The sequence below is a fragment of the Pygoscelis adeliae genome, unplaced genomic scaffold, assembly GCF_000699105.1.
Source record: "Pygoscelis adeliae isolate BGI_AS28 unplaced genomic scaffold, ASM69910v1 Scaffold156, whole genome shotgun sequence".
Classification (NCBI taxonomy): domain Eukaryota; kingdom Metazoa; phylum Chordata; class Aves; order Sphenisciformes; family Spheniscidae; genus Pygoscelis; species Pygoscelis adeliae.
Genome location: NW_008825016.1, coordinates 2,155,396 through 2,181,624, shown reverse-complemented (window position 1 = coordinate 2,181,624; position 26,229 = coordinate 2,155,396). Strand labels below are relative to the sequence as shown.

The 26,229-nt window shown below is 39.3% G+C and overlaps 1 protein-coding gene across 1 annotated transcript in view; it reads left to right on the top strand.

The window, feature by feature from the left end:
- Window positions 1–2,934: 2,934 nt before the first annotated feature.
- Window positions 2,935–26,229, top strand: part of TGFBRAP1 (transforming growth factor, beta receptor associated protein 1) — a 32,495-nt gene continuing 9,200 nt past the window's right edge. Inside the window, exons 1-5 of the mRNA XM_009326245.1 lie at window positions 2,935–3,619; window positions 12,238–12,432; window positions 13,414–13,568; window positions 19,291–19,373; window positions 25,521–25,862. Coding sequence (XP_009324520.1) covers window positions 2,935–3,619; window positions 12,238–12,432; window positions 13,414–13,568; window positions 19,291–19,373; window positions 25,521–25,862 — 1,460 coding nt within the window. The remainder of the gene's footprint in view (window positions 3,620–12,237; window positions 12,433–13,413; window positions 13,569–19,290; window positions 19,374–25,520; window positions 25,863–26,229) is intronic.

Here is a 26,229-nt window from a genome sequence, read left to right as displayed (position 1 = left end):
GGCCGCAGCAGGCGAGATGTAAAGGCAGAGCAGGGTATTGCCTCGCAGAAGTGGGGGAGAGCTGCTTGCCGCTTCTTACCGGGAATGAGCGCGCGCGGGGTTATCCGAGTGCCTTTAGGAGAATGAGCTTCGGTGGGCTGATAATTTGCCAGCCTATTGATTATTTTTTGACGGCAAACATCCCCGTTATCTTGTTTTCCGGAGTTCTGAACATCTAAAAAGTGGCATACCGACTTCCATTTGTAACTCGGGGGTGGCCTCTTGCGCTTTAAAGGGACAGCATGTTCTGCGGAACCTGTTTCTTTGTGGTGCGTGTAGGCCCCTATGCTCTTATAAATGAGGACAAAATAAATGTAAAAAAAAAAATTACGTGCGGATTGTGCGTGTTGACGTTGATTGTTCTTAAAAGCTTTTTTCACAGCTTTTTTCTAGCATGAATGTTTTAATTTCTTTGCTGCCAGACTTATGTAGTACTACGTTATTTTTTTGTTCTTTCTGCTCAGGGATTGTGTATCTATTTTGATTTCTTTTATACTTTTATTTTTCATCTGCTTTCATTTAGTAAGTTTTTTTGGAGGTTTTTGATACATCTTTATCAAGAGCAAAATTCTGTAGTTCTCCTAATGGTATACATTAACGTTTTTACGTTGGTCTACAGGAACGTTAAGTTGTTGACAGCTTTCAGGACAAAAGCTGCCTAACCTCTCCAGACGATAGTTTATTACTTCAGGCTATACACACAGGCACTCAAAAAAGGTTGGGGTTTTTTTGGCAGTCAACCTTTGGGTGGCCCTCTTTAAGTTAATGTGCTGTGTTTCTTTTGGTAACGTTGGAGGATAACATGGCTGTGTTGCCAGAGACCTGCATTATCATTTCACCTTAGGCTGTTTCTCTAGTACTTCCTGGGTTTGGGTGTTTTTGTTGAAGGCCAGAACACTAATTTACACCCCAGGTAAGGATGCAATTTGAAAATGTCATGGAAGCCCAAACTAAAATCTCTTTAACTTCTGAAAAAAAATAGGAAGTTCTTGGCAAAAAAGATCACTACTATCCCTTTGTAACATGATTTGCTTCTGGCTACATTCTTAATTTGATCTAATTTTATTTGGTGGTTACTTGTGCATTGTGTACCTTACCTTTTCTCACTCGGTTTTGGAAATTTTTGCCACGGTTTTCAGTGTTCTCTTGCAAAAGCAAAGGGGGTTTTTTAGATATAATAATTTGAAACTAAATTCATTTTGGCTATGTTTGGTTTTGGGTTTGTTCACAAGAGCATCTTGTTGATGTTGGTCTCTGTGTTGGCCCACAGAAACTTAATTTGATGTTTTATACCTCCATTGTACATGTGGACTAGAAGCAATTGTATATGTTATTTCTTAAATCCATTCAAGATGTTCAGTGTTGTGTCTTCCCCTGTGTTGGCTAAGTTGTCATAGAATCATTAAGGTTGGAAAAGACCTCTAAGGTCATCGAGTCCAGCTGTCGACCCAACACCACCATGCCCACTAAACCATGTCCCTAAGCGCCTCATCTACACATCTTTTAAATACTTCCAGGGATGGTGACTCAACCCCTTCCCTGGGCAGCCTGTTCCAATGTTTAACCACTCTTTCAGTAAAGAAATTTTTCCTCACGTCCAATCTAAACCTCCCCTGGCGCAACTTGAGGCCGTTTCCTCTCATCCTATCGCTTGTTACTTGGGAGAAGAGACCGACACCCACCTTGCTACAACCTCCTTTCAGGTAGTTGTAGAGAGCGATGAGGTCTCCCCTCAGCCTCCTTTTCTCCAGGCTAAACAACCCCAGTTCCCTCAGCCGCTCCTCATAAGACTTGTGCTCCAGACCCCTCACCAGCCTCGTTGCCTTCCTCTTGACACGCTCAATGCCCTTCTTGTAGTGAGGGGCCCAAAACTGAACACAGTATTTGAGGTGCGGCCTCACCAGTGCCGAGTACAGGGGCACGACCACTTCCCTAAGACTTCGTTACAGACCAGTCATGACAAATTAAAAGGTGATTAAACAAGCAATTTCTCATCTGCTCTTCTTTGGACTGTTCAGCGCAGCTGTCTGGTTTCTTATAAAAATAACACAAGTCTGGAGTACAGTAAAATTACACGGACTGTTTTTAAAACACTAATAATTGCTTCATAAATTGCATCTGTCCCTTGGCAGTGCTTGATTGCAAAATGGTAGGTATAGTTTGTAGAGTGAATATTAGAAGTGCTGGTTAGCACTTAAAGACAGACTTTTGGAAAGGTTGTGATGGTAGAGAACAGAAACTCTTCTAATTTCCGTGATATTGCATCTTGAGCTTAACGAATGCTTTATGGACCATGCTTCCAAATTTGCTGTGTGACTGTGCTTTATAATTGCTGGTACGTACAGTCCAATACAGAGAATGTGTAAGTAGCACTGAATAAAATAGATACTCTGCAGATACTAAAAAAAAAAAAAAGCCACAAACCAACAACTTTTGTTAGGCGTTGAATGATACCTTGCGTAAATTATTATTTAAGTGGCTTGAAAGTTATGTATTTCTGATTGCTGGAGAGTAAGGAATGTAAAGTATGTGTTAAAATGGAATATGTCTATGATATTTTGCTAGGAGGCTATGTACTAATAGGCCTAAATTGAGTGTAAAGCAACATGAGATGTTAACTTGTAGCACTAAATGCCTTGTGGCTTCTCTAGAAATCCCAGAGCTGAAGCTTGTATCTGTTCATGTGCAGGTGATACAAACCTGTGGTTATTAATGTGCTCATTCTGGCTTGTGTAATCAGGTTGAAAATGGAGTATAGACTATTAAAAAAATGCAACAATGAAGTTTTTGTATTGGTGAATGTTAAATTGATACCTCTGAGATTTGATTATGTGTGTGGAGGTAAATAGTGGTTGTTTTTTTTTTTCTCTTTAATCAGATCACCCAGAAGACACAATGAGCGTTAAAGCTTTCAAGCTCGTTTCTGCTGTTGAGCGGGAGATGTTAATGGGAGACAAAAATTACATCAACATTGAATGCATTGAGTGTTGCGGAAAGAACCTCTATATTGGAACCAATGACTGCTTTATCTATCACTTTCTGTTGGATGAAAAGATCTCAACAGCTGGAAAAATAACTTTTGCTGCCACCAAGCAACTGCATAAATACCTGGGCTTGAAGAAGCCTGTGAGTGAGTTGAAAGCAGCCTCCGCCCTCACCAGGCTTCTTGTGCTTTGCGACAACACAATAACACTAGTTAACATGATGAACTTGGAACCTGTCCCCACTGGTGCTAGAATCAAAGGAGCTGTGACATTCGCATTAAATGAAAACCCCGTGAGTGGGGATCCTTTCTGTGTCGAAGTCTGCATTATCTCGGTCAAGCGGCGGACCATTCAAATGTTCATGGTGTTTGAAGACAGAGTCCAGATAGTGAAGGAAGTGTTTACTCCAGAGCAACCCTGTGCTGTGGCTGTAGATGGTTATTACTTATGTCTTGCACTTACTACACAGTATATCATTTTGAATTATAATACTGGCGTCTCCCAGGATCTATTTCCTTATTGCAGTGATGAGAAACGGCCAATTGTGAAAAGGATAGGCAGACAAGAGTTTCTGTTGGCTGGCCCCGGAGGCCTAGGTGAGACTAAGGATTGTGATTTTTTTGCAGTTTTTTTAACTTCTCTCTCTTGTTTTCTCTCAATTTGGGGAGCAAAGCTTAACTAATTGTGGTGCACAATAATGACAATTTTCTTCACAGGGTTATACTGGAATATTGAGATAAAAAGGTAGATGGTAAATTTTTTTGTACTAAGTATTATTATACTCTCCTGCTTTTTTTAATGCACAAAAATCTGATTATTTGTATTTTAGTCATGTCTGTAGAAAGCTTCATTTCTGTATAGACAGCTAACAGTAGTAGTATCTTGCAGCCCAGAGTAAAAAAATTGGTTGGTACCAAGTGAAACTTGAGAGGCTGATAGGCTCTCTGTAGTGACTAGCCAGACTGGGTTTGAGGAGCCCCATGTTGCTATAAATTTAGTGTAAATGAATTAATTTAATTAGTGTAGCTAAGTTAATTTTTTCCTCAATTGGTATTCAGAGGAGTTCATACAAAGTTCATTTTATAGAGTGTAACAGATTCACAAATAGCTATGTTGTACTACAATGCTAGTAAGAAATGTTAGTGGAAGTAAATATCCTAACTCTTGTACAAGTAAACTCTGTCCAAACTGTAGATGTTGTCAGATACTACCCAATTTTTACACTCCCATTTGCTTAATTTTTTTAACAGTATTTTTCAGCTCCATGTTACAGAAAATGATAGTTTAAGTATTGCAAACCCGAAGTTAGATCATGTGAAATAATGCTTTTGTCTAGTAGACAGATGATTGTAAGGATTGTTGTTGTAATCTGTCTAAATCAACAATATGCTGTGAGGTCAGTAGTCTTGAGCTTTTTTTGGAAAAGCTGCAATATCTCAGAGCTGACAGACCACAGGCAGAATGCTTTCATGCTGTTTGCCATATGACTCTCCATTTAGGAGATGCAGTTTATTTATCTTCCCTGACACATTAGGAATAGCATGACGCAAAGATCACAACTATTTAGGTCCTTAATTCAGGGATCTGCATGTGTTTCAGTTTTTTAGTATAAATTCTAAAGAAAAACAAGAGTGCAATCAGTTGTTTATATTTAAGTTTTGTCTTGTGACCAGAATGTGAGATGTACATCAACTCACCAGTTTTTCTTCAAAGAAGTAGAGACTCATTAGAATATCAGTTTATGCAAATTAAAGATGTTCCAAGATGAACTTGTTTTTTCAGACGTAGGGCTCTTCTAAATCATCTTGGTTGCCCACTTCTTATTAAAACTCCTAGTTACTTGAAATGTGGACATGCATTTGTGGACATTAACTGTTTTAGTAGTGCTATGAAAGTTAAAATTTGTGAATTGACTATCTGAAAGTATTCCCTTTTGACACGTTTTGAAGGAGATCCCATTCTTACTTTAATCTTTATCTTTTTAGGAATGTCAAACCAGATTCTGTTCAACTGGTTCATTTCTTTTTTGATTTAAGAATAGATACATTTTCAAAAGCATAATTGTATCTAGTCAGAAAGCAGAATTTTATTTAGTCCAACTTTTGCTTTTATCTGGTGTCCTAGAAGAGAGCTACACCGTAAAACCTTTACTCATAAAATCCGACATCCTTGTGTAAGTAGATTGTCCTGGGGTTAAAATTGCCAGATATGTGATATCTTAAGCAAATGTCCTTCTGCAGCTCTAAACGTGCTATCGACTTCCCTTTTTCCCATAATACAGGCAAAGTCTACCTTGTACTAGCTCAGAAACCTTACAAAGACTGCTTGCTATGGATCTTTTCCTTGCCTAATTCAGCTTGTGGGTTTGTTTGGGGTTTTTTAATCATCTGTTCTCTATTCCCTCCCCACTGTTGTTTTGTTTAGTATTATCCATCTTGCTGTTCTTCCTTGGTAAAATTCTTAGTGTCTTTAACACTTGTCTCTTTGAAGTTGTGAAGGTGGTTGAGCACCTTTATAATACATAAGCATTGTATATCTTGGCATTTGAGGTAGGCCTCTGCTGTAAAGTGAATGGACTTGAAAAGGCTTGATGTAAATTTTCAATTCTAGTTTTGGTTTGCTTTTGTATGTCTTACTGGTTAAGACATGTTCATTTGGCATTTGGTAGAGCATCTGTGCTAAATTCAGCCTTTTTTACTGAGGTGGATGTATTCTGCATTAATATATTCGGCTTTATGGTGTCTGAAGTGACATTTATCTAGATTAATTTGCTTTTGAGTTAAGACTGGAATTTAGAATGGCAGAAAGCAACTGCTTAAAATGATAATCATAAAGTAAAACAATTTGAGTTTCTTGGGTATGTAACCTTTTCCCTTACCTGGACTCTTTGCATTTAAAACTGATTGTTAGAATTGTTCATAGTTGATCCATAGGCTTAGCCGTTCAGTAGTTTGTTGGCTCTACTTGCAGTTAGTACATAGCTCATTCTTTCAAAGGGAGGAGGAACTTCATTTTTGATGCATCTTCATTCTGTCCAGTAATTAGTTCATTCAGAATTGAAAATCACTTCTTTCTGATTATGTATGAAACTATGCTTACCAAAAGTCAGTTTTTCATTTCATGAAGCTCTTGTTGCATGTTTCTAATCAGATTTCCTGCCATACAGAGGCTTTAAGTTTTTAAAATTTCAGCAAACAGTTCTTGCACATTGGCACAGGGCATGCTTCCTAGCACCAGCTGGAGCAACTACCCCAAAACATCAGAGGCCTTGTCTCAGACCGAGCTCCCAAGGGAGGGTGCGGCTCTTCAGGTCTTGAGCTGAAGGAAGCGCCTGGTGTCTCTTGCTGAGCCTGGGGCAGAGGGAAATTTTGTCCTTGCCTGCAGGAGTTGTGTGCTTGGTTGACGATTTGTGTTGCCAAGTAAAGGAGATGCAGGAGGAGATCAGCAGAGTGCACGGCATCAGAGAGGACAAAAAGGAAATTGAATCTTCTCCAGGACCCAGGCATGAGCCTAAACCCCCAACTGTACTGGGAGAAGGGCAGGCTGAGTCTCTGCTTGTTCTGTGATGGCAAAGGCTGGAAACTTGTGACTTCTCTCCTTCTCAGCCTGCAGATTTGCATCTATAGAATATGTTCAGTGCTCTGGTAGCAGATGAGAAGCGGGAAGCTCTGTCCAACAAATCATCTGAGCCTGTACAATGCAGTAGCACCAGGAGGAATTAGCAGGTAATAGTAGTGGGACACTCCCTCATATTGGAGATGGAGGGTTTCTCATCAGTCCTGTTGGTGAGGAAGAACAGCTTGAGGAGGAGTGTGTGGATCATGCAGGTCACCAACTGATTTAAACTAGGAATGGTGGTTGTAGGCTGGGTTGGCAAACAACGACTGCAGGATGATGTGGATGAGACTTTGTAATCAACAAACAGGGCTGAAGAGGCCCTGCTTCAGGCATATGCACACAAAGAAGTGTGTACAAAACAACATGATGGTGAAAGCGCTCTCGCTTTTTCTGGGAAATCAAAGGAGGAGGCAGCTGAGATTTTATGGATTAGGGTTAGAGGGCAGACTAACACGGGGGACATTGTGAATGTCTACTACAGACCACCTTATCAGGAAGAAGATGTAGGTAAGGCCTTCTTCAGATAACTGGAAGAAAACTTCATTTGCAGGCCCTGGTTCTTAGGGGGCACTTGAACCTACTAGAGGGCAGCACAGCAGGGCACAAGCAGTCGAGGAGATTTCTGGAGTGCATTCGTGTTAACTTCTTGACCCAGGTAACTGAGGAGCTGATGAGAGGATGTGCTCTGTTAAACCTAGTTAGGGATATGAATGTCAGGGGAGCAGCCTTGCTGCAGTGTCCATGAGATGGTGAAGTTCAGGATCCCGAGAGAAGGGAACAAGGCAAAAAGACCACAAGCCTGGACAGCAGACTTTGGTTTGTTCGGGGTCCTGCTTAAAAGAATCCCATGGAATATGGTCCTGGAGCAGAGGACTGCCTCCTCCAAGTTCAAGAGTGGTCCATCCCACTGGATGGACCACTTTTCCAATGAGCAGGAAAACAAGCAAAGGTGGCAGGAGGACTGCATTAATGAACAAGCAGCTCCTGACTAAACTCAAATACAAAAAAGGAAGCAAATGAGGTGAAAGCGGGGCCAGGTGACCTGGAAGGAATATAGAGACGCTGTTCAAGCATGTGGGGATGGGGTTAGGGAGGCCAAAGTCCATCTGGCATTGACTCTGCTATGCACCATGAAGGGCAACAAGAAGAGCCTCTACAAGCATAGCAGCAGCAAAGGAAGGCTAATGGATGCCCACTGCTGAATGGGGCAGGGAACCTGGTGCCAAAGGACATGGAAAAGGCTGAGGTGCTTAATGCCTTCTTTACCTCAAACGTTACCTGCGTGACCTTCCTTTAGGAATCCTCAGCCCCTAGGACCAGTGGGAAAATCTGGAGCAACAAAAACCTGCCCTCAGTAGAGAAGGATTGGGTTATGGAACATTTAAATAAACTGGACAGACAAATCCATGGGACCTGATGGGGATGCACCCATGAATGCTTGAGAGTGGTGGTCAGCGTCATTGCGAGGCCACTCTTGATTATCTTTGAAAGGTCACAATGATCAGAGGATGTTCCTCAGGACTGGAAGAAAACAAATGTCTTCACTCCTGTCTTAGATGAGCAAGAGAAAGGATCTAGGGAACTAAAGGCTGGCCAGCCTTACCTTGATCCCCAGAAAGGTGATGGAGAAAATCCTGGAAGCTATTTCCGAATATACAAAGGACAAGAATGTGATTTGGAGTAAACAACATGGATTTACAAAAGGGAAATTGCCTGACCAGCCTGACAGTCTTCTGTGATTAGATGCCTAGCTCGGTGGATGAGGGGAGAGCAGTGATATTGTGAACTTCAGCAAGGCTTTTAGCAGTATATCCCATAACATCCTTATAGACAAACAGATGAAGAATGATCTAGAGAAACAGTGAGGTGAATTGAAAGCCTGGCTCAAAGGTTTGTAGTCAGCAGCGCAAAGTCCAGCTGGAGGCCAGTCACTAGTCATGTACCCTGGGGGCCGATAGCGAGGTCAATACTAACATCTTCATTAACAACACGGATGGTGGGGCAGAGTGCACCTTCAGCAAGTTTGCAGATGATACAAAAGTGGGAGGAGTGGCTGATACACTAGGGGTTTGTGTTGCCATTCGGAGGGACCTTGGCAGGCTGGAGAAATGAGCTGACAGGAACCTCATGAAGTTCAGCAAAGGGAAATGTCAAGTCCTGCACCTAGGGAGGGACAGCCCCGTGCACCGGTACAGGCTGGGAGCTGACTGGCTGGAAAGCAGCTTTGCAGAGAGGGACCTGGGGGCTCTGGTGGGCAAAGTGACCATGAGCCAACGATGTGCCTTTGTGGCAAAGAAGTCCAACAGCCTACTGGGCGGCATTTAGTGGTAGACTTGGTAGTGTTAGGTTAACAGTTGGGCTTGATGATCTTAAGGGTCTTTTCCAACCTAAATGATTCTATTGGGAAAAGTGCTGCCGGCAGGTTGAGAGAGGCAATTATTCCCCTCAGTCCTAGTGAGACCACATTGGGAGTGCTGGGTCCAGTTCTGGGCTCCCTGAATGGCATGGACATACTGGTGTAAATCCACTGAAGGACTAGAAAGACAACTAAGTGATTGGAGCACCTCATATGTGGAGAGGCGGAGAACACTGGGACTGTTCAGTCTGAAGAAGGAAATGCTTACAGAGATCTTATCAACAGGTATGGGGAGGACAAAGAAGACTGAGCCAGACTGCTCATTGGTGTTGTATTCAGTGAAAGGATAAGAGGCAGTCGGTACAAACTGAAATATAGGAAATTCTACGTAAACATAAGAAAACAAATTCCTGATTGTGATGGTGCTCAAACCAGAAAACAGGTCTTGGAGAGGATGTGGAGTCTCTGTTCTTAAAGATACTCAAAACCTAACTGGGCGAGGTCTTGAGCAACCTGTTCTGGTTCACCCTACTCTGAGCAGGGAAATTGGATTAGACAGTCTGCGGAGGTCCCTTCCTCCTTCAACTACTCCATGACTTTAATGAGTGAAAAAATACAAATTTTAAATACCTAATTTTAGTTTATTCCTTTTGCTTTTCCAGAATAAACTCTTCTCAGTGGTGCATGGTTTGAACAGTTGTATAGTGATTGAGTAGACTACAAATGGAGTTGGAGAACTGAGCTTGTTACCTTGTAACAAGCACACAGGTACTAAGCAGAATGATTCATAGAAGGTTATGCGGAGCCTTTTCTCATAGCTGGTGACACTGCATAGAGCAGGGTAGTCAACAGTAACCAGCATGTTCCCTTCTTGTTTTCACCCACTCGTAGTGTTTCTCATGCTGTCAACTTTTATGATAACTGAAAGTTTTCATATTCCTTTTCAAACAAATAATAAAGTTTTTATTCAATTTTACAGATACTTTTACTAAGAAGCTTTTTGTTTTAAAACAAACAAGTAAACAAAATCTGCAGTCTATTGCACAAAGTCCAGAGTAACCTGATCTAAGTTGGTCCCGCTTTGAGTGTGGTGGGGCTGGACTGGATGTCCTTCAGAAACCCCTTCTGACTTAAATTATTCTATGATTCTATAAATTTCGAGATCTCTTGGTGCTGAAAGCAGTGTAGCTGTGTTTTGGGTAACTCTTGTAACCTTTAGATAGCGTATGCATTTTAAATACAGAATTGATTACTGGCTTCATCTCAGTTTCATCAAACGCATTCCTGTACTATAAAAAGGCCACAGGTTCTGATTGTAGTTGTCTTGTTTATTGTTATCCTTAGGTGAGAGCTGGATGAAGACAGAAAATGCATCATTCTACCACAGAAGCCCTAGCTATTGAGGGCAGGGGGATGTAGAGAGACATTGACTTGGAAGAGTACTGTGCATTGCGCTGCATACCCTTTCACTTCCGTAAAGGATTTTTTTAAATTACCTAAAAAAGAGCTCTGTCATCTAAAAAAAAAAAAAGTTTTTTAAATCATGTTTTTAGTGTTTTTGGGGTTTTTTTTTTGAGAATGTAAGAGAGAGAAAATTCTAAGAATTGGCATTTCAAATATAATTAGCCTTGAGTTGACTACTGGCTAGTATGTATGTAACTCAAGTTTTCTCCTACTTTTTGAAATGGGATTATAGCAGAGAGTAACAACTGGAAGGCATTAAAAATGGATAGTGCAGTCTGCCTGGCATAAAATTCCACTTCTGATCCATAAGAATATCAAGATCTATAGAGGAAATCGGGAATTATATATTATGGCAAAAAAAAAAAAAGTATTTTCTGTAAGGCACTCTGATTGAAAAGCTGATCATTATCGTGAAAAAGGAAATAGCATCACTTGCTAATATGTCAGATGTGAAACTTCAATTTTGTGTTGCACCCTTAGTCAAGTGAAAGAGCTGATCATTTCAAAGCTGCTATAAAGGATCCAGAAGCTTAGTCTCTACAGCGTAGTTCTGTGAAAATCTACAACCTTCTGGTTTCCTTCCCGCCCCACGCCCAAGATGGTCCTCCTACCCAGCTACCCTTACCTCATTATCCTCTGTTTGGAAGAGGTTTTGTAAATTGAATAACATAATCTTTTTATCTCCTCTGTCCTTTAGAGCTCAGACTTATTCTACCAGCTGTCAAGTGGCTCATTGCTGCCGAAGAACAATTTTCATGGGCGTGTCTTTTTAATAGCATGAGAATACTGGTTTTAAGGGGTATGCATTCATGTTTAGAACAGAAGTTTACATAGTGCTTCAGCATGGCTCAGCTGGCAAAGGGTTACTGAACTAGGTCTGAAAACTCTGACTGGAGTTTTTCTTCAGTTAATGTCTCAGGAAGAATTGGGGAATACCAAGTAGCATAAAGAGAACCAGTGGCGCGTGGTCCAAAAGCAAGTCAAACTTCTGTTAAGCTAGGAGAAGGAAGGACAGAATAGGCAGGAGGAAAGATAGTGGTAAAGAAAAACACGAATTAACTGAAGATTTAATATGGTTGTTTTGAAGACAGCATAGGAGGTATTAGGATATTTAAAAAGTCTACTCTGTGCTTGGCTTTTGGGAAAATATGTTTTATATGCAGCGTCTGCATCTTTTTTCAAATGATTGAAAACACAGATGCCTCACAGGAAGTGACTTGTCCCAAGGAGCCGGACCCTCATTTTGTGAAAATGGTGCTGTAGCAAAAGAGAAGTACAAGTAAATGATCGTCTGTCAACTAAAATGCTCTTTAGACATTTGACACTACGAGCAACAAATATGCCTGTATTGCCAAATAGGTCAGGTGGTGCAGGTCTGTGGCTCCTGCTAAGGCAGTATTGTTTGAATGCTGGGTCTCACTAAATATTAGTGTTTTGAAATTAATTCAAACCACATGGCATAATTCTTGTTAAAAAAAATCTGAAACTTACTAAACTTGAATAATTCTTGCTAGTTTCTTTCAGTATTCCTCTCTTGTTTTTGGTGTTGTCTGTTTCTGTGGTGAAAGAGAAAGGAAAAAAAAAAATTTGAACTGAACTAACCAACAGGTCTGTAAGGTCCAGGGAGGTGTGATGCGCTGTTGTCATGCCACCTGATACTGCATCTGTTCTTCTGAGACTTTTTTATTTCTGTACCTTGGTACCCATGCTTTGTATTGGGAAAACAACAGTTTTCAACTAAAACGAGCCTCAGGCTTTGTTCTTCCCTTTTTGTAGGCATGTTTGCAACTGTAGACGGCATTTCACAGCGTGCCCCTGTGCACTGGTCAGAGAACGTGATTGGAGCAGCTTTGTGCTTTCCTTACGTGGTTGCTCTCGATGATGAGTTCATTACGGTGCACAGCATGCTGGACCAGCAGCAAAAGCAAACGCTGCCTTTTAAAGAAGGTCACATTCTACAGGACTTCGAAGGTATTAAAAAGGACACTTCTTTGCATCAGTAATTCTGGAACAACCACCGCTGTGGGCACAGTCACTTCAGTTTGTTTTTTAAACAAAATATCTGGCAAGCACATTAACTGTTGAAATTTTTATTGCAAATGCTTTCCTGATTAGATTCCTGCAGACTATGATAGGAAAACTTTAGTCATCCAAAATTCCACACTTCTAACAAAATGTGTGCTCGTTAAATGTGCTCTAATTGTTGAGTTAATTGTTGGGTAGGAGTCTGTGGGGTTAGAGCTTTTTCTTGTAACTTAATTATTTCTTTCAAAGGAACAATGTTAATTTAATGCTATAAGTCAATACCTGTGAGCTACAGGTATTTGTCCATTGGCTATCCTAACAAAGTTCTAACATCTTAAATTGCTCTTTTGTATTCCTTTCTAAAATATCTGTAAGAGGTTTAAAAGGGGATATTTCATAAAGAATTGTTAAACAAAAAATACAAAAATTTCTTTTGACCTATTCTTCAGTTAAGAACTCTTAAGTGTGGAATACATTGTGTTGCTATTTTTTTCCAGGAGAGCTACAAACTCTAGCACTATGAACTATATGTTACTTGCTACCTTTGATGTACAGCTTACAATTTTCTAATGTAAGCCTGTGGAAATATCTGGCAGTTAAAAGTCCCTATTGTCTGGAATCTGGGCAATAGTGGTGGCCTTTACTTACAGCTTAGTTCATCATGAGAGATTATAGCCAATTTCATTTACTCGGAGTGGAACAAAATCTGCTGTAAATAAATAAATTTACCATTATCTCTGTATTTCTGAGGTGCAATTTACAGATAAACTATACTATCTAGTAAATATGGTAACAACAAAGATGAGTTTTGGAACTTTAACACTGCTTAGGTTCTTGTATCTTAAATAGTAAATCTTAAAGCTTATTTCTGAAATGTGTTTTTCCTGTAGGGAGTGTAAACTGAATATGTCTGTTTGCTCTGTCCAGGAAAGGTGATTGTTGCTACTAATAAGGGTGTGTATATCTTGGTGCCGCTACCTTTGGAAAAACAGATTCAGGATCTTCTAGCTAGCCACAGAGTGGAAGAAGCCCTTGTTCTAGCAAAAGGAGCTCGAAGGAATATTCCAAAAGAGAGATTTCAGGTGTGTCCTTCCTTTAATTTTCATGAAAATATAAATTTCACAGTGGGGCCGTGTATACCAATGGTTGAGTGACTAGAGAGGGTGGGGGAGGAATTTACATTGAAGAGAAATGTAATGCCTTTTATAGTTTCAGCCTGAGGAAATAGACGTGCTGCTGAATTGGCTTGTGCTTGTAAAGGCTGTGACATTGGCAGGGTTGAATGCTGCTGTTCTGCTGGGGTTTTGGTGTTGGTTTTTTTCAAGTGTGTAACTTGAAAAAATTGAAAACAAAACCAAACCAAAAAACCAGTGATAGAAAACCCACTGCGATGCCTCCTTAGTACTAGGTTCAGTTATTATTTGCTATTGCTGTTTAAAAAAAGTATGCTTTATTTCAAATCAGAATTTTTAGGTTTTACTTGTTTTTTATCAGAGATTCTTACCATATCCTACATTGCACAGTAGTACAACTTCAAAGTTAAGTGATGGGAAATCTAAAGCAAATACGTCCTACTTCCAAACTCATATAAGTAGTACTTGTACTGGTGTGTAACTGAATATTTAAGATTTTTGTGTGGCAAAGTATCGTAGTAACTCTTTGATTAGAGTGTTGATTAGAGATTCGTACTCATTTCCTTCTATCTCTGGTTTATATTACAATACATATTCTACTGTATTTGTTCCTATTTGTCATTTAGAGACTGAAACTTGGAAAAAGTAGTATGAAATCTCTACTCACCAAGTAGGTGAATGAATATTTGACTTGGTTTCTTTCCTTTTATAAAAGCAAAATTTGATCTGCAACCTGCAGGAAATCTGGTTTGTTTGTTTGGTTGTTTTTTTTAATATACTTTGGAGCATTTTGTTGCCATTAAAATAGTATCTGCTGCATTCCTTTCGGTTTGTTTAGGAAGATGTAAAGTTTGGAACATGACTGTGGAAATTACAGAATTGCAGGGGTCCCAAATGGTTAGGTCTGCCAGGATTTTTTTGTTTGTTTGTTTGTTTTAAATTTCAAGAGGTTTCTAATTCCTTTAAATTCATTTAAATTTTGGTGAAGGCCCTTGAAAAGCAGTCATTAAATTTGTATCAGCTTTCATTTTGATCCTTAACTCCTCCATTGAATGAGCAGCTGGGAGGCTTCTGGGAGTAAAAAGCTTGGCCAGAAAACTGTGCCCATCCTTTTGCTAAGGTACAACTATCTGGAAGTACTTGAAGCTGAAAAGTATTTAGATAAATACAGAGTTCAGCTTCCAGCACGTTTTGCTTTGCATCTTCACTTCCAACTTCTCCTTTGCAATCTATTTAAAGAAGCAAACTAAAATCCTGCTGTGAGGACAGGATGCATGATCTAATCAATGTCTTCTGTGTATGATGACCTCTAATTCTCCAATTATTTCTTTCCAGTTTATGTAGATTTAGTGTGGGAGATGTCTTTCTGTGTTTTGCCACACGATGAACTGCAATTCAGTATCAAAAATATGTGATGTGGAATCTCATTCCTCCTAAGTTTTCTTGCATTTAGGATTTTTCTGTCTTTAGGATAAGTTACTTTCTGTTCACATGTATTTTATGTGCACAATGTCTGTTCTCCTGAAATTACTGTTTCCAAGAATATTGTAAGTTCTTTCTACCTTAACATGCTTTTAAGGGCGTTCAGTTATTTTGAGTCAATGCTACAGCTGAAAAACAGGAAAAATACTACTTGCATGCAAAATAGCCTGTTCTAGTTCTGGGCTGTATTTGCAAACTGATATTAACCAGCTTAAATTGATGGAGTCTCCCACTGACTTGCATTAAAATGACTAAACTTGGCTTAGTTGTTGAGATGTTAGTCCAATTTTTCGGAGCTTATGTGTAGCTGGAAATGCAACATGTTGAGCTTGCTCTCTAATGTGCCTCTGATACTTGGTGCTGTCATTACAGGTTTCTTACAAGCACATCAGACTTTCTTTTACTGTAGTCTCGCATAATATAAATCTGATGGAGTTCAACCAACTTACATGCCTTACATAGTCTTTTGCAACATTTCTTTGGCATACTTTAACTGATCGTGTAGTCGCTCCTTTCTATCTCCTAAGAGATATCTTCAGATAACAGATATTAGATAGATAGATAATAGGTATCTTCTAATGGATATTTTTGGATATCTATTTTGCAAGCTTTACTGATTCCTGAGTAGCTGATGCTTTCAAGGCCTTATTTTGCCATTTTATACAAGCAGTGGGAAGGAATGCGTGGGTTTGGCATTCAGGCACTTGATCCAGCCACTATAATTTATCCATACAGAAGAGTGATAGTAATTGTCTGGTACATGTAGTATAGTGCCCCCTTTTCCACATGCTACTTTAATTTCAGCAGTTTGCAATGGCTGTTGCCATCTTACGTCTGACTTGAACTCAGTCATAGCATTGTAGGACAGTTCTTGACGACATGGGTTTTTTCCTACAGTTCAATACTGCATTGTCACTGCATGCATACACAGGTGCATGCTCTCTCTCTTTATATCAGCATAAATATATATGCTGGTAATGCAGAATGATAGTGAGATTGAAACAGTAAAGTACTGTACTCTCAGAGTTATCTGCACAGCCAATATTTAGTTACTGGAAAGAAGCAGGTCATGCATTAGTAGCTCTAACCTGTTATTTAACACGTGGTCCCTGCAGACTACAAATTTCTCTCTGCCATATTCAATGAAAATTCCTTTGTCTTTGAGCATCAAGAATTACTGCCATATAAAAAACGCTAAGCAAAAGTGTTGCAAGGAGATGACTTTGCTGGATATCATTTTTGGTAGAAGAATACAAAGGCCTTTCTACCATGCTACCATGAAATGACTGAATACTACTTATTAATTTTTCAGGACAGCTGAAGTTTGCAGAAATCATGGTTGATGGTAGTGAAGACCTTGGTTAGATTGACACACATCTTGCATAGGTATCTCTCTTTTTTCTTTTTTTTTTCTTCTCATTTCTTTTTAGTTTCAAAAAACATATTAACTGCACCCAAACCTGACCAAAAGCCGAAATGACTTTCTAGAAAAATTTTTTTTTGCAATCTAGTTGGTAATTCTGACCATTTTAGAAAGGATTTTTCTAGCAGTTGAGAGAATTAAGGCTTCACTATAGCTATTGCAGCTTCAGCAGTCATCTTCCTGTTTTCTAGCACTTTTTCAGATATGAATTAATACAAATCTTATTTCATGTTTTTGTAGCTAGTTTTTTAATGTTAATTCCATCAACAATATAGAATTTGCCTAAAGCACTTCAAGTCCTATGGTGGTTCTTCAAAAATGATAGGAGAATAAACAGTGTGTTGAATTTTGAATGGGTGTAACTTAGTACCTTTTTAAAAGCAGCCTATTGCCATGTTCTGGCAAATGGGTCTGGAAGAACTCAAGATGTTTTTACTGTCATAAACAAAAGTTAACTGTATGTGGTTGACATATAGGTCTAGTCCATTTTTAAAAACCTATGAGAAAGAGAGAATATTGAGTTTTCCACAGACAGTCTGGTCTGTTGCTTCCATAACCTTTACTACAGGATATCTTAATGCCTAGTGTTTATCTTGTAGGCTAAAAATTAACCTGGATACTCCCTATTCCATCACTGCATCTTTTAAAAGTTGGGAAAGCATCTGTTTGTAGACATTCTACAGCTTTTTTGTTGCCTGGCTTTAAGGGACAAGTGAAGATATGTCAACATTTAAATGAAAGTGAATACCACTTAATCAGTTCAAATTTAAAATTGATTCCTTGGGCCTATACTTACACTATCAACGAGCTCTTTCCAACTTCTAGTTGAAAAGATTGCTATACAGACTAAACTCTACAATTAAAGCAGTATTTTCAGTGTCTTAGATCAATTCAAACTTAATTCCAATATCCTAATTCACTGAACATGTAAATATTAGTGGTCACTCCATTGCAAAAATTGAAAACAGACTTAAAAAAACCAAACCAAAACAAAAAACAACCTATTTCTGATACTAGTTAGCAGGGTGAGAAATGTTTGTACTTCAACCCTCCCTGGAAAGTCTGAGGCCAGATTTTTAAGTTTTTCTGGTGCCACAAGATGCAGATAGTTGCAGATTGAAATCCTTTACCGGCATCCTTAAGAATGTGACCAGACAGGCATTCATCAGTTCACAGATTACCATTTATTAATGTAATAACACAGTCGTAAATCCAAAATATTTTTGATATTTTGTGAAGTAATCACCTGAGGTAGTTTTACTTTATTACTGTAGTTAAATTCCCTTTTAGCTTTAGTTAACTGTATTTTGAATTAGTACACTTGGATGTAAAGCATAGTAACATTAATTAATATAAAGATGTTATGAAGTACTGTTCATTTATTTTTATATTGTTACGTTTGTCTGAAAAGGTGTGCGAGATAGCACTTCCCTGTTTCCCCTTCTCTCCCCCACACTGGGGAGGCAAGAAAAGTCCCACAACCTTACAGATCAATAGGTTTTAATGGCTTGCTAATGATCAAGATTAAGTATTTCCTTAAGATAATCCATTAGTAAAGCCTGCACAGACTAAATGGACTTAAGCCAAGCTTTTCTCTTGGTAAATCCACAATCTTTAATCAAGGTGAAAAATCACCAATTAGAATGTCAGTCTACCCTACTTGAGGCCTGACACTTTTTAGCAATTCCTGCCTGGAATACATTGCTAATGTGCTGCAGTTTCTCTGGGTGTTTTCATTGAAAATGGGAGTCTGTTATTAACAACAGCATTCATAATAATGCATGTGGCTGTAACTGGGTATATTTGCAAAATACCAGTGTTGTCACAAACAGTGGATGCTTTGCAGAGCACGGTTTAGGTTCCTCGCTTTTAGTAATTCTCTTTTGCTGTTGGAAATATTCTGGACGCGAAGGTTTCATTTAGTCTTGCGGTAACTAATTGACCATTCAGGTTAAATACCTAGCATTTAAAGTAGTTTTGTGTTCTTTTTCTAATGAACTTCTTGTAAACTTTTTTTCTGTCTAGGTATGACCTTAACAGTAAAACTTCATAACACATAGCTTTTCGTATGGTTTACTTATGTTCCTCTTTTTCGCCATATTTTTATGTACGTTGCATAACGTACTGCATACTGGATAAGTTGAACTGCTTTGGAAGTATTTTTATTTAAAAATAAAAATAATAAAAAACCCAAAACAAAACAAAAAAAACCCAAACTGGCAGAAAGTCAGAAATATGGTCCTCAGCTGGGGATAAGACTGAGAATCACCAGCAAGGTTGCTGCAGAAGTGAGGTGAAATGGGGAGAAAGTTGGCTGTGTGCGGTCAAGTGGGACCACCCTTGAGTTTAAATCTTTTCTTGTGCTTGCTGAATCATGGGGAACTAAAAGGATGACCATTGGCTTTTACGTTTGCAAATACTGCGAGCAAAAACTTGAGCAAGTCAGACTGATGTCAGATAAGTCATTATTTGAATAACAAAACTTAAACTTGCTATTTGTTGACTTTGCTTTTAGTAAGTACTCGTGAACAGTGTTGTGTTCACATACGTTTGCCTAAGATACTGAGTCTGGGCAGCAGATGCAATATATTCAGGTACAGACAATTTAAAATGTAGAGGATCAAGGCTTTATTTTGCATGTAACTTGACTGGTTGAAGATCATGTGTTCAGTGTTTTTGGCAGGTAGTTATTGCAGTAGTGACAGCACTATGTAACTAACTCCTTACAAATGTAATAAACCTTCTTTCCCCCCTTTTCTTTCATAGGTAATGTACAAACGAATCCTGCAGCAAGCAGGTTTTATACAGTTTGCACAGCTTCAGTTCCTTGAAGCAAAAGAACTCTTCAGGTAATTGTGTGACAAGAAATTTATTAATTTATCTTCTTTAAATAAGGAGCTAGTGTTCTTGGTTTTAAAAACTTAGTCACTTGAATGTTTCTTGATGCAGATGTGAATTCACCCTGATAAAATGGTTTTGTTGGGGGTAAAAACAGAGTAACATTGAAACAACTTTATAAATGAAGAGTTAATGCAACTGATTTTTTTGTATACTAACATACAGTAGCATTAAGGCTGTAATCCTGTAATCTGAGTGTTGTATATGTGGAGATTTTTTTACTTTATGCCCATGAAGGTCAACACTTTAATATTGAGCCTGTGATTTACAGCATGAACATTGCCTGATTCTTCTTTCTTTTTTATGAAAAAAAAAAACCTTAACAAAAAGTTACAATTTAAGTGTTAGTTACAATTTAATATTATTGACACAATTGCACTGATTTTTTTGAGGATGCTGATACTGAATTTGTTTTAATACTTGTTCTGCTAGGCCTTTTCCAGAAGACAGATTATTTGTTCTTGAAGTCTGTACTAACCTTCCCAATTTTGCTGTTTCAGCAGTCACTTGTTTAGAAATTGACCTTGGTACTCCACTTTCATTCAAAAAATGCTGCTCGTTATCTTTATTTTACATGATAATTTCATTTCTGCTAGCCATGCTCCATTCTGTCATGGGGCACTGTCCAGAGTTAGTGTAATCCATGCTGACCACATAAAATAACTCTCCTTGTTATCGGCTGAAATTCACTTTAAATCAGTTTAGGGTCTATGGAATAGGATTAAGGTTAGACAATTTGCTGTATATTGTAAGTATGTACAGTGTAGGAAATAAGTTGTCCTTGGGTTTATGGAAGCATATCAAGGAAAGTAAAGCTTTGGGGAATGTTCTACTGATGAGGGACTTCACCATTTTGCCTCCTGCTCACCAGGATAATGGGAGACATTGGGCTTGAATGGGCAGTGTACACTGAGTGAAGATTAGGGAATGACAGGAAAGGCCTGAACAGCATTTAGTGGCAACTTGTTTTGGCCACAGCCACTTTCTGTATCACCTTGTAATTTTTGGCATTAGTGAGCAACTTGCAATCCTCCTCCTCCCTGTAATCTTCCAAACACTAGTCTGAATCGCTCCTGTGTTGTGTGTCTGAAGTAGAAGTACAAGCTGTACATAGTTAGGAATCCTTTACAACATTCCCACAAAGCCCTTCCATGTGGCTTTCCAATGGACTTTTTTTCAGTTTTTTCAGTGTGGCCAGCTTTGGTAAAATAGCTTGTTGAGGTTGTACTGGCTATAAAGTGTCTTCGTTGTCTAGGTGTGGCTAGGTAGCCAGGCTTGTATAGCTCTGCAGCTGTCTTGACTATGACTGACACTTCAACTTTTTTCTATCACTTTATTCCACCCTGCCTTACTGGTAGTGGCCCAAGGATCTTTTAAAAGCAGTGAAAAGGGGGAAATGTATTCTGCGGGGGAGCTCCAGCACCTCGTGGAAGGACCCGAGATCGGTTATGCAGCCTCCATCCACCTAGCAGTCCATCTGACAAATGAGCTTTAATGAACAGGATTGTGGGAGCTCCTCTATAGAAAGAAACATGCTTCATGAGAAAATGTGCTGTCCAGGCATGAATTTTGGAGCTGAGTTGGCATCCCAGGGTGTTCCCTTCCTCCAAAAGTTGCAACTCTGAAGCAGAACAACTGTTCATGAATTGCTGACGTCTGCTGGGGGGAGAAAGCAAAGATAAGTTTTCTGTGCTTTTCTTCTGGCCAGCCATACATAAGCTATTCAGAGTATTTTGGTGACTCTGAAAAACTCCTTATGGAATTCAGGTTCCCTGATTTTCAGCCCTGGTGAACACACCCAGTTCAAGTAATACCTGGTTATGCCCTGATACGCACTCAATCTTGTTCGTTTTAGACTTACTGATGCCCAGAGGAGAAATGGGAAAGATAATGGCAGTCTATGCAAACACTTCCTCGTGTCCCCATGTGTTGTTCTGCAGGTGTTTCAAGCTGGTGTTAGTCAGAAATAACTTCAGTCTTAAAATGCCAAAGGGAAACTTGGTACCTATCTGAGAAAAGATGGATTTAGCAGTGAAACAGAGTGGCAGCAGTACCTCCAAGAACTTGGTGTGACATGGACCTACTTCTGGCCAAATATGGAGTGAGATTGTCTCACTCCTCAGAAAATACCTGTCAGTTACAGGCTAGCAGGGGAAATTATTATATTGGTCTGAAGGTCTCGTTTTCTTGCATCAATAATCCTTCTTGGATAACCTTGTCAAGATACACTTATATCTTATGCTTAACTTCATAGTTCTTAAATGCTGAAACTTTTAAGAGGAATACTTTCCTGCTAAGTTCCTTTTGGTTATGCTGATACTTCTGAATACTGAAGAAGATGAACAAAAAGGAAGGAAGTGGTAGCTTTATTGAAACTCAAATAGTTCAACAAAGGGAGGAGAACTTTCTTCAGCTGGATCCATTAAACTTAAACTGAGTGAGCTGTCACAGTGGGGCAGCTTTCGTCTGACAAATTCTGCTATAAGCTATAGCAGAATTGTGATTGTGTTATATAGTTGTGATTTATATATGATATTTTTGCTATTTCATATTGCTATCATTGGAGGCTCGCACGCAGTTAGACCAAACAGAGATGTTTAGCAAGCTGTTTGCTGAATTCTAGATGTCTTGCTGAGATGTTGGTAGCTGTCACAGTGAAACCATTTCTCTTCTGTTTCTCTTTCTCTGTTTGGTTATGTCCTTTCGCTGGTTAGATGTTGCTTACAATCTGACACACCAGATACTGGAACTTTTCTAAACTTTGTTCTCTTTTTAACAAATCAAAATGTTAACAAATCACAGTGTTGTCTCACCTAGGAAAGGCTATAGAGAGACTTACAACTAAAGTCTCTCCTACTTAGGAAAGGTTAAAAAATTACTGGTACTTTATACCTGGAGACATAAGAAGCAGGACTCAGTGTAAGATTTGCATCTTAAATGTGATTCAAAAATATAAGCTTCTATTACAGCCAGTGGGATCTAGGCAAAACAGCTAAATCATGTAGGCTTCTTTGACATCTCTGATATCTGTAAATTTAAGGGTCTGAATTTAGACCTAAGTTTCCTGAAAACTTGTAGATTCTGCCCGTTGCGTTGTTTGTATATATGAAGCCCAGAAAGACCTAATGCAGAATTACTTGAAGGGAAGTTGTCTCTTAACATTGACAGCATGACTTGCCTTAAGAGCCTGTTTTCTACTTTGTGATAAGTTGCTAGCTATATTTTGCTAAACCTGAGATGCTAGAAGCTGAAGACTCAAATGTGTTTTTCAAGAGAGATGAGGTCCTTTGCAGCTGTTCCTAAACTGTTTCCTCCAAATGTGGTGGAAAGAGCCACAAGACATCCACAGATCCCAGGAGCCATAAGCCTTGAGATTAATGTTAACCATTCATGGAGGTGGGGTCATTGTTTAGTATTTGGTATTTTTCTGAAGAAGCTTGTTCTGAATGATACTGTGCTTTTAAGGAGGCTGCTTGATTGCTGATTACCATTGCTGTGGGGAGCGCAAAACTGTACAATGTGAGCTTGAGTCAGACCTGCTGAGACAACCACTGGTGATTCACAGCCCAGGGTTTGAATTAGCCTGAGTTGGAAGCTGGTTTTGATTCTCCTTTTGGAAACAGATGGCCATTAAGGCCAGAATCTGTGAAGTTCAGCAGTGAAGTGGCTGACTACTTCCTCATCTGGGAAAAGTTGGATGATAAGATGAAAGGATGCAGAAGCTACTGTAGAAGTTGGAAAATGTTTTAAAACTTATTAAAGTGGCATGTTAAATATAGCATTTTTAACTTCTTCATCTGTCTCCATGGTCATAGTCTCCATCTCAAGTTTAGGCCATCTCCCAATACTCGACATCATACCCAGCAAGGGAACCAACGTTTATACTTGAATTTCTGTGGATTTGTCAAGACTCCTTGCTTCTGCATTAATTTTGAGTAGCCTGTTGATGTTATTCAAGTTGTGGGTTAGCTTTTGTTCTAAAACAAATCAGTGAAGAACCTTGGGGGGGAGGAATCTCTTATTTCTTTAAATAGGGTTAAATTTCTAGTGTAATACATCTCATGCAATACATTTTATCTGGTGGTCCTCAGACCTTAAACTTTTGTGAGTAGTTGGACTAGTGAAAGCTGCAGTTAGATTACTGTAATGAGTTCATAGTGAAAGCCCAAATGCTCTTTGAACTGTCAGGTCACACCACTGACAGAACTTCTTGGTTATTATGTCTCTTAAAAAGAAGTCCTCATCTACTTGTGAATTCCATCATGATGTAGATCTAAGAATTTTAAAACCAAAGATCAAGTCTGAAAAGAGGGATTAAAAGGAAATTTCAACTGAAGAAATCTGCAAAGTAGACATGAACACTTTACTCTTGGTTAGAGGCTGGCCTTTCTAGCGTGGAGGTGGTTTTTGGGCAGTAGGAGCTCTGTGTACGAATCAGAAAAACTTGCTATTCAAACCTCTTCTCACAGGAGGGCTTCCCATGTTCAGATTTTCCTCTGTTGTGGTCCTCTGTTGTTCGTGTTGCTGTTCCCATGCTTTGCAGTCACTAAGTTCTGGAACAGGATACTTGCTGCTTTTAAATTTGCTGTTGCTGCTGTCTCCCAGAATTTCATTCTTCTGGTATAGATTTTTGTAGCCAAAGGACAGTATTTACTTTTTTTAAAGGTTCTAAATAGGTGTTGCCATGGTGATGCTTCCTACTAGTTCATATTTCCTGGGTGGTTTTGGAACTGTCTCTGGCAAGAAGTGAACAACTCGGGGCATGTCCCACTGCTTTAGTTACTTTACAACAGTAGGGAAGGGATGAACCTGCTTGTGAGGATCCTTCACACTTTACTGCTTGCAGAAATCTACTGCTTCATCTACTTCCATGGTTATAACTGGTTTCTTTTTGGAATTCTTTCCAATCAGGGTTGTGAAGGGAAAGTCTTTTTGAGGTTGCTGATCACCGGATAGATAAAAACTATTTTTTAAAAGTTTGATTTGCAACAGAATAGTAACTAACCAGGGTTTGTTTTAGAAAATGAACTGTCAGTTCATTTTGATTTTTTTTCAGCAACAGTATCTCCTGCATTTCAGGAATGCTCATCTTTAAAGATGAATTCTGAATAATGACTTTGACAGTGAAATAAAATACAAATTCTGATTTCTTGCCGTTCTTCTAAAGCAAGGCCTGGGAGGAGGAGTCATTCTAGCTGTGAAAACTGGGGAGTTGTTTGCCATGAGTGAAAAAACTTCTTGTTTTATTCTTCTGTCACAACATGCATTCTTCAAATGCTTGAGAAATTTCTTCAATCTAGGCCGAAAGCGAAATGCTTTGTGTAGCGTATCTATGTTACAGCTTGCTCCTGGATTAAGTATAGATGCCCTTCACATGCGGAGTGGGAAAGCCACTCCGTAGTATCTGACATAGATGGTACACCCAAGACCTATGCCTGTGCAATAGACTGCTGCTTATTGGTTAGACAGATGTGTAATCAGTATCCACGGTTCATTTTCAGAACCTCCTTAAGAAGTGAGCTGAAGGAGGAATCTGGTGCATTTCAGTGTTGGGGAAAATGTTTTAATAATCCAAACACGTGTTCTGAAAGCTTGAGTTTTCTGCGGGAAGTTGCTGTTTTCTGCAGAATTACACTCGCACTGTCTTTGTGGCTTGCCTGAATGGTTTCACTCTCTCCATTTTTTTTTTTGTGCCTCCATCAGGAGACTAGCTCCCATAATGTATGGATGAAGTCTAGGACGGTCCTAGGAACTGCACTAAGGCTCTTCAGCTGATTTTTGTATATGCCACAGAACAGCTGTGGGATCTCAAAAGCAAAAGGCCGGCCCGTCTCCGAATTCTCAGAGCTTTCAATGTCTAGAGGAGGAATAAGAATGATAAACAAGTTTGGATAGAAATAGCAAAAAAAAAAAATATCCAAACTTCTTCTGAATGTATTTTCTCCAGCATAGAAGGCAATAACTTTCAGAAACCGACAACCTGTTAGTGTCCTGACTCTAAGCATATGTGTGCACACATTCCCAGTATGTTATTTTTTTGTGCCTATGTATACTTTTTCTTTCTTTTTGCTTCATCTAGTTTGACACTGTAATTGCAGAAGCGGCCAGCTTGATGTCCGGGAGCTGATCTCTCTCTACCCCTTCCTGTTGCCTACTTCCTCTTCATTTATACGGTCTCATCCCCCTCTGCATGAGTACGCGGACCTAAACCAGCTGACCCAAGGGGACCAGGAGAAGATGACAAAATGCAAACGATTCCTCATGAGTTACTTGAATGAAGTCCGCAGCACTGAGGTTGCAAATGGCTACAAGGAAGATATTGACACAGCTTTACTCAAGCTATATGCAGAGGCAAATCATGAAAGCCTGCTGGATCTGCTAGTTTCGGAGAACTTTTGTCTTTTAACAGATAGTGCTGCCTGGCTGGAAAAACACAAAAAGTGAGTGGTCTTTTTGAGTATTGCACCTTTGAGACCAGAGGGAAAATTGTCTTAAACGCTGTTGGCTTCTAGAGCAATGTGTTCAAATCCTTGTAGTTCCTGTGCTTTCAGGTCCAAAAGACAACTTGGCCTGACTTTTCAGTATTTAAAAATGTTGGTGAAGAGGTATTAGTTGACAGTCTGAGGTAAAGGAAATGCATTCTGTCTTACGTTGGTAAATACAGAGTTGTCCCTGAAAGCTTCTGTGTCCAACACAAAAAATAAAGGATTGGTACAAATTGGGGGGGGTGGGGGGAGGGAGGAGGAGGAGGAGGGGGGAAGTGTTTTGTTTACCCTTGTGACAATGCAATAGTTGAATGGAGGGAGT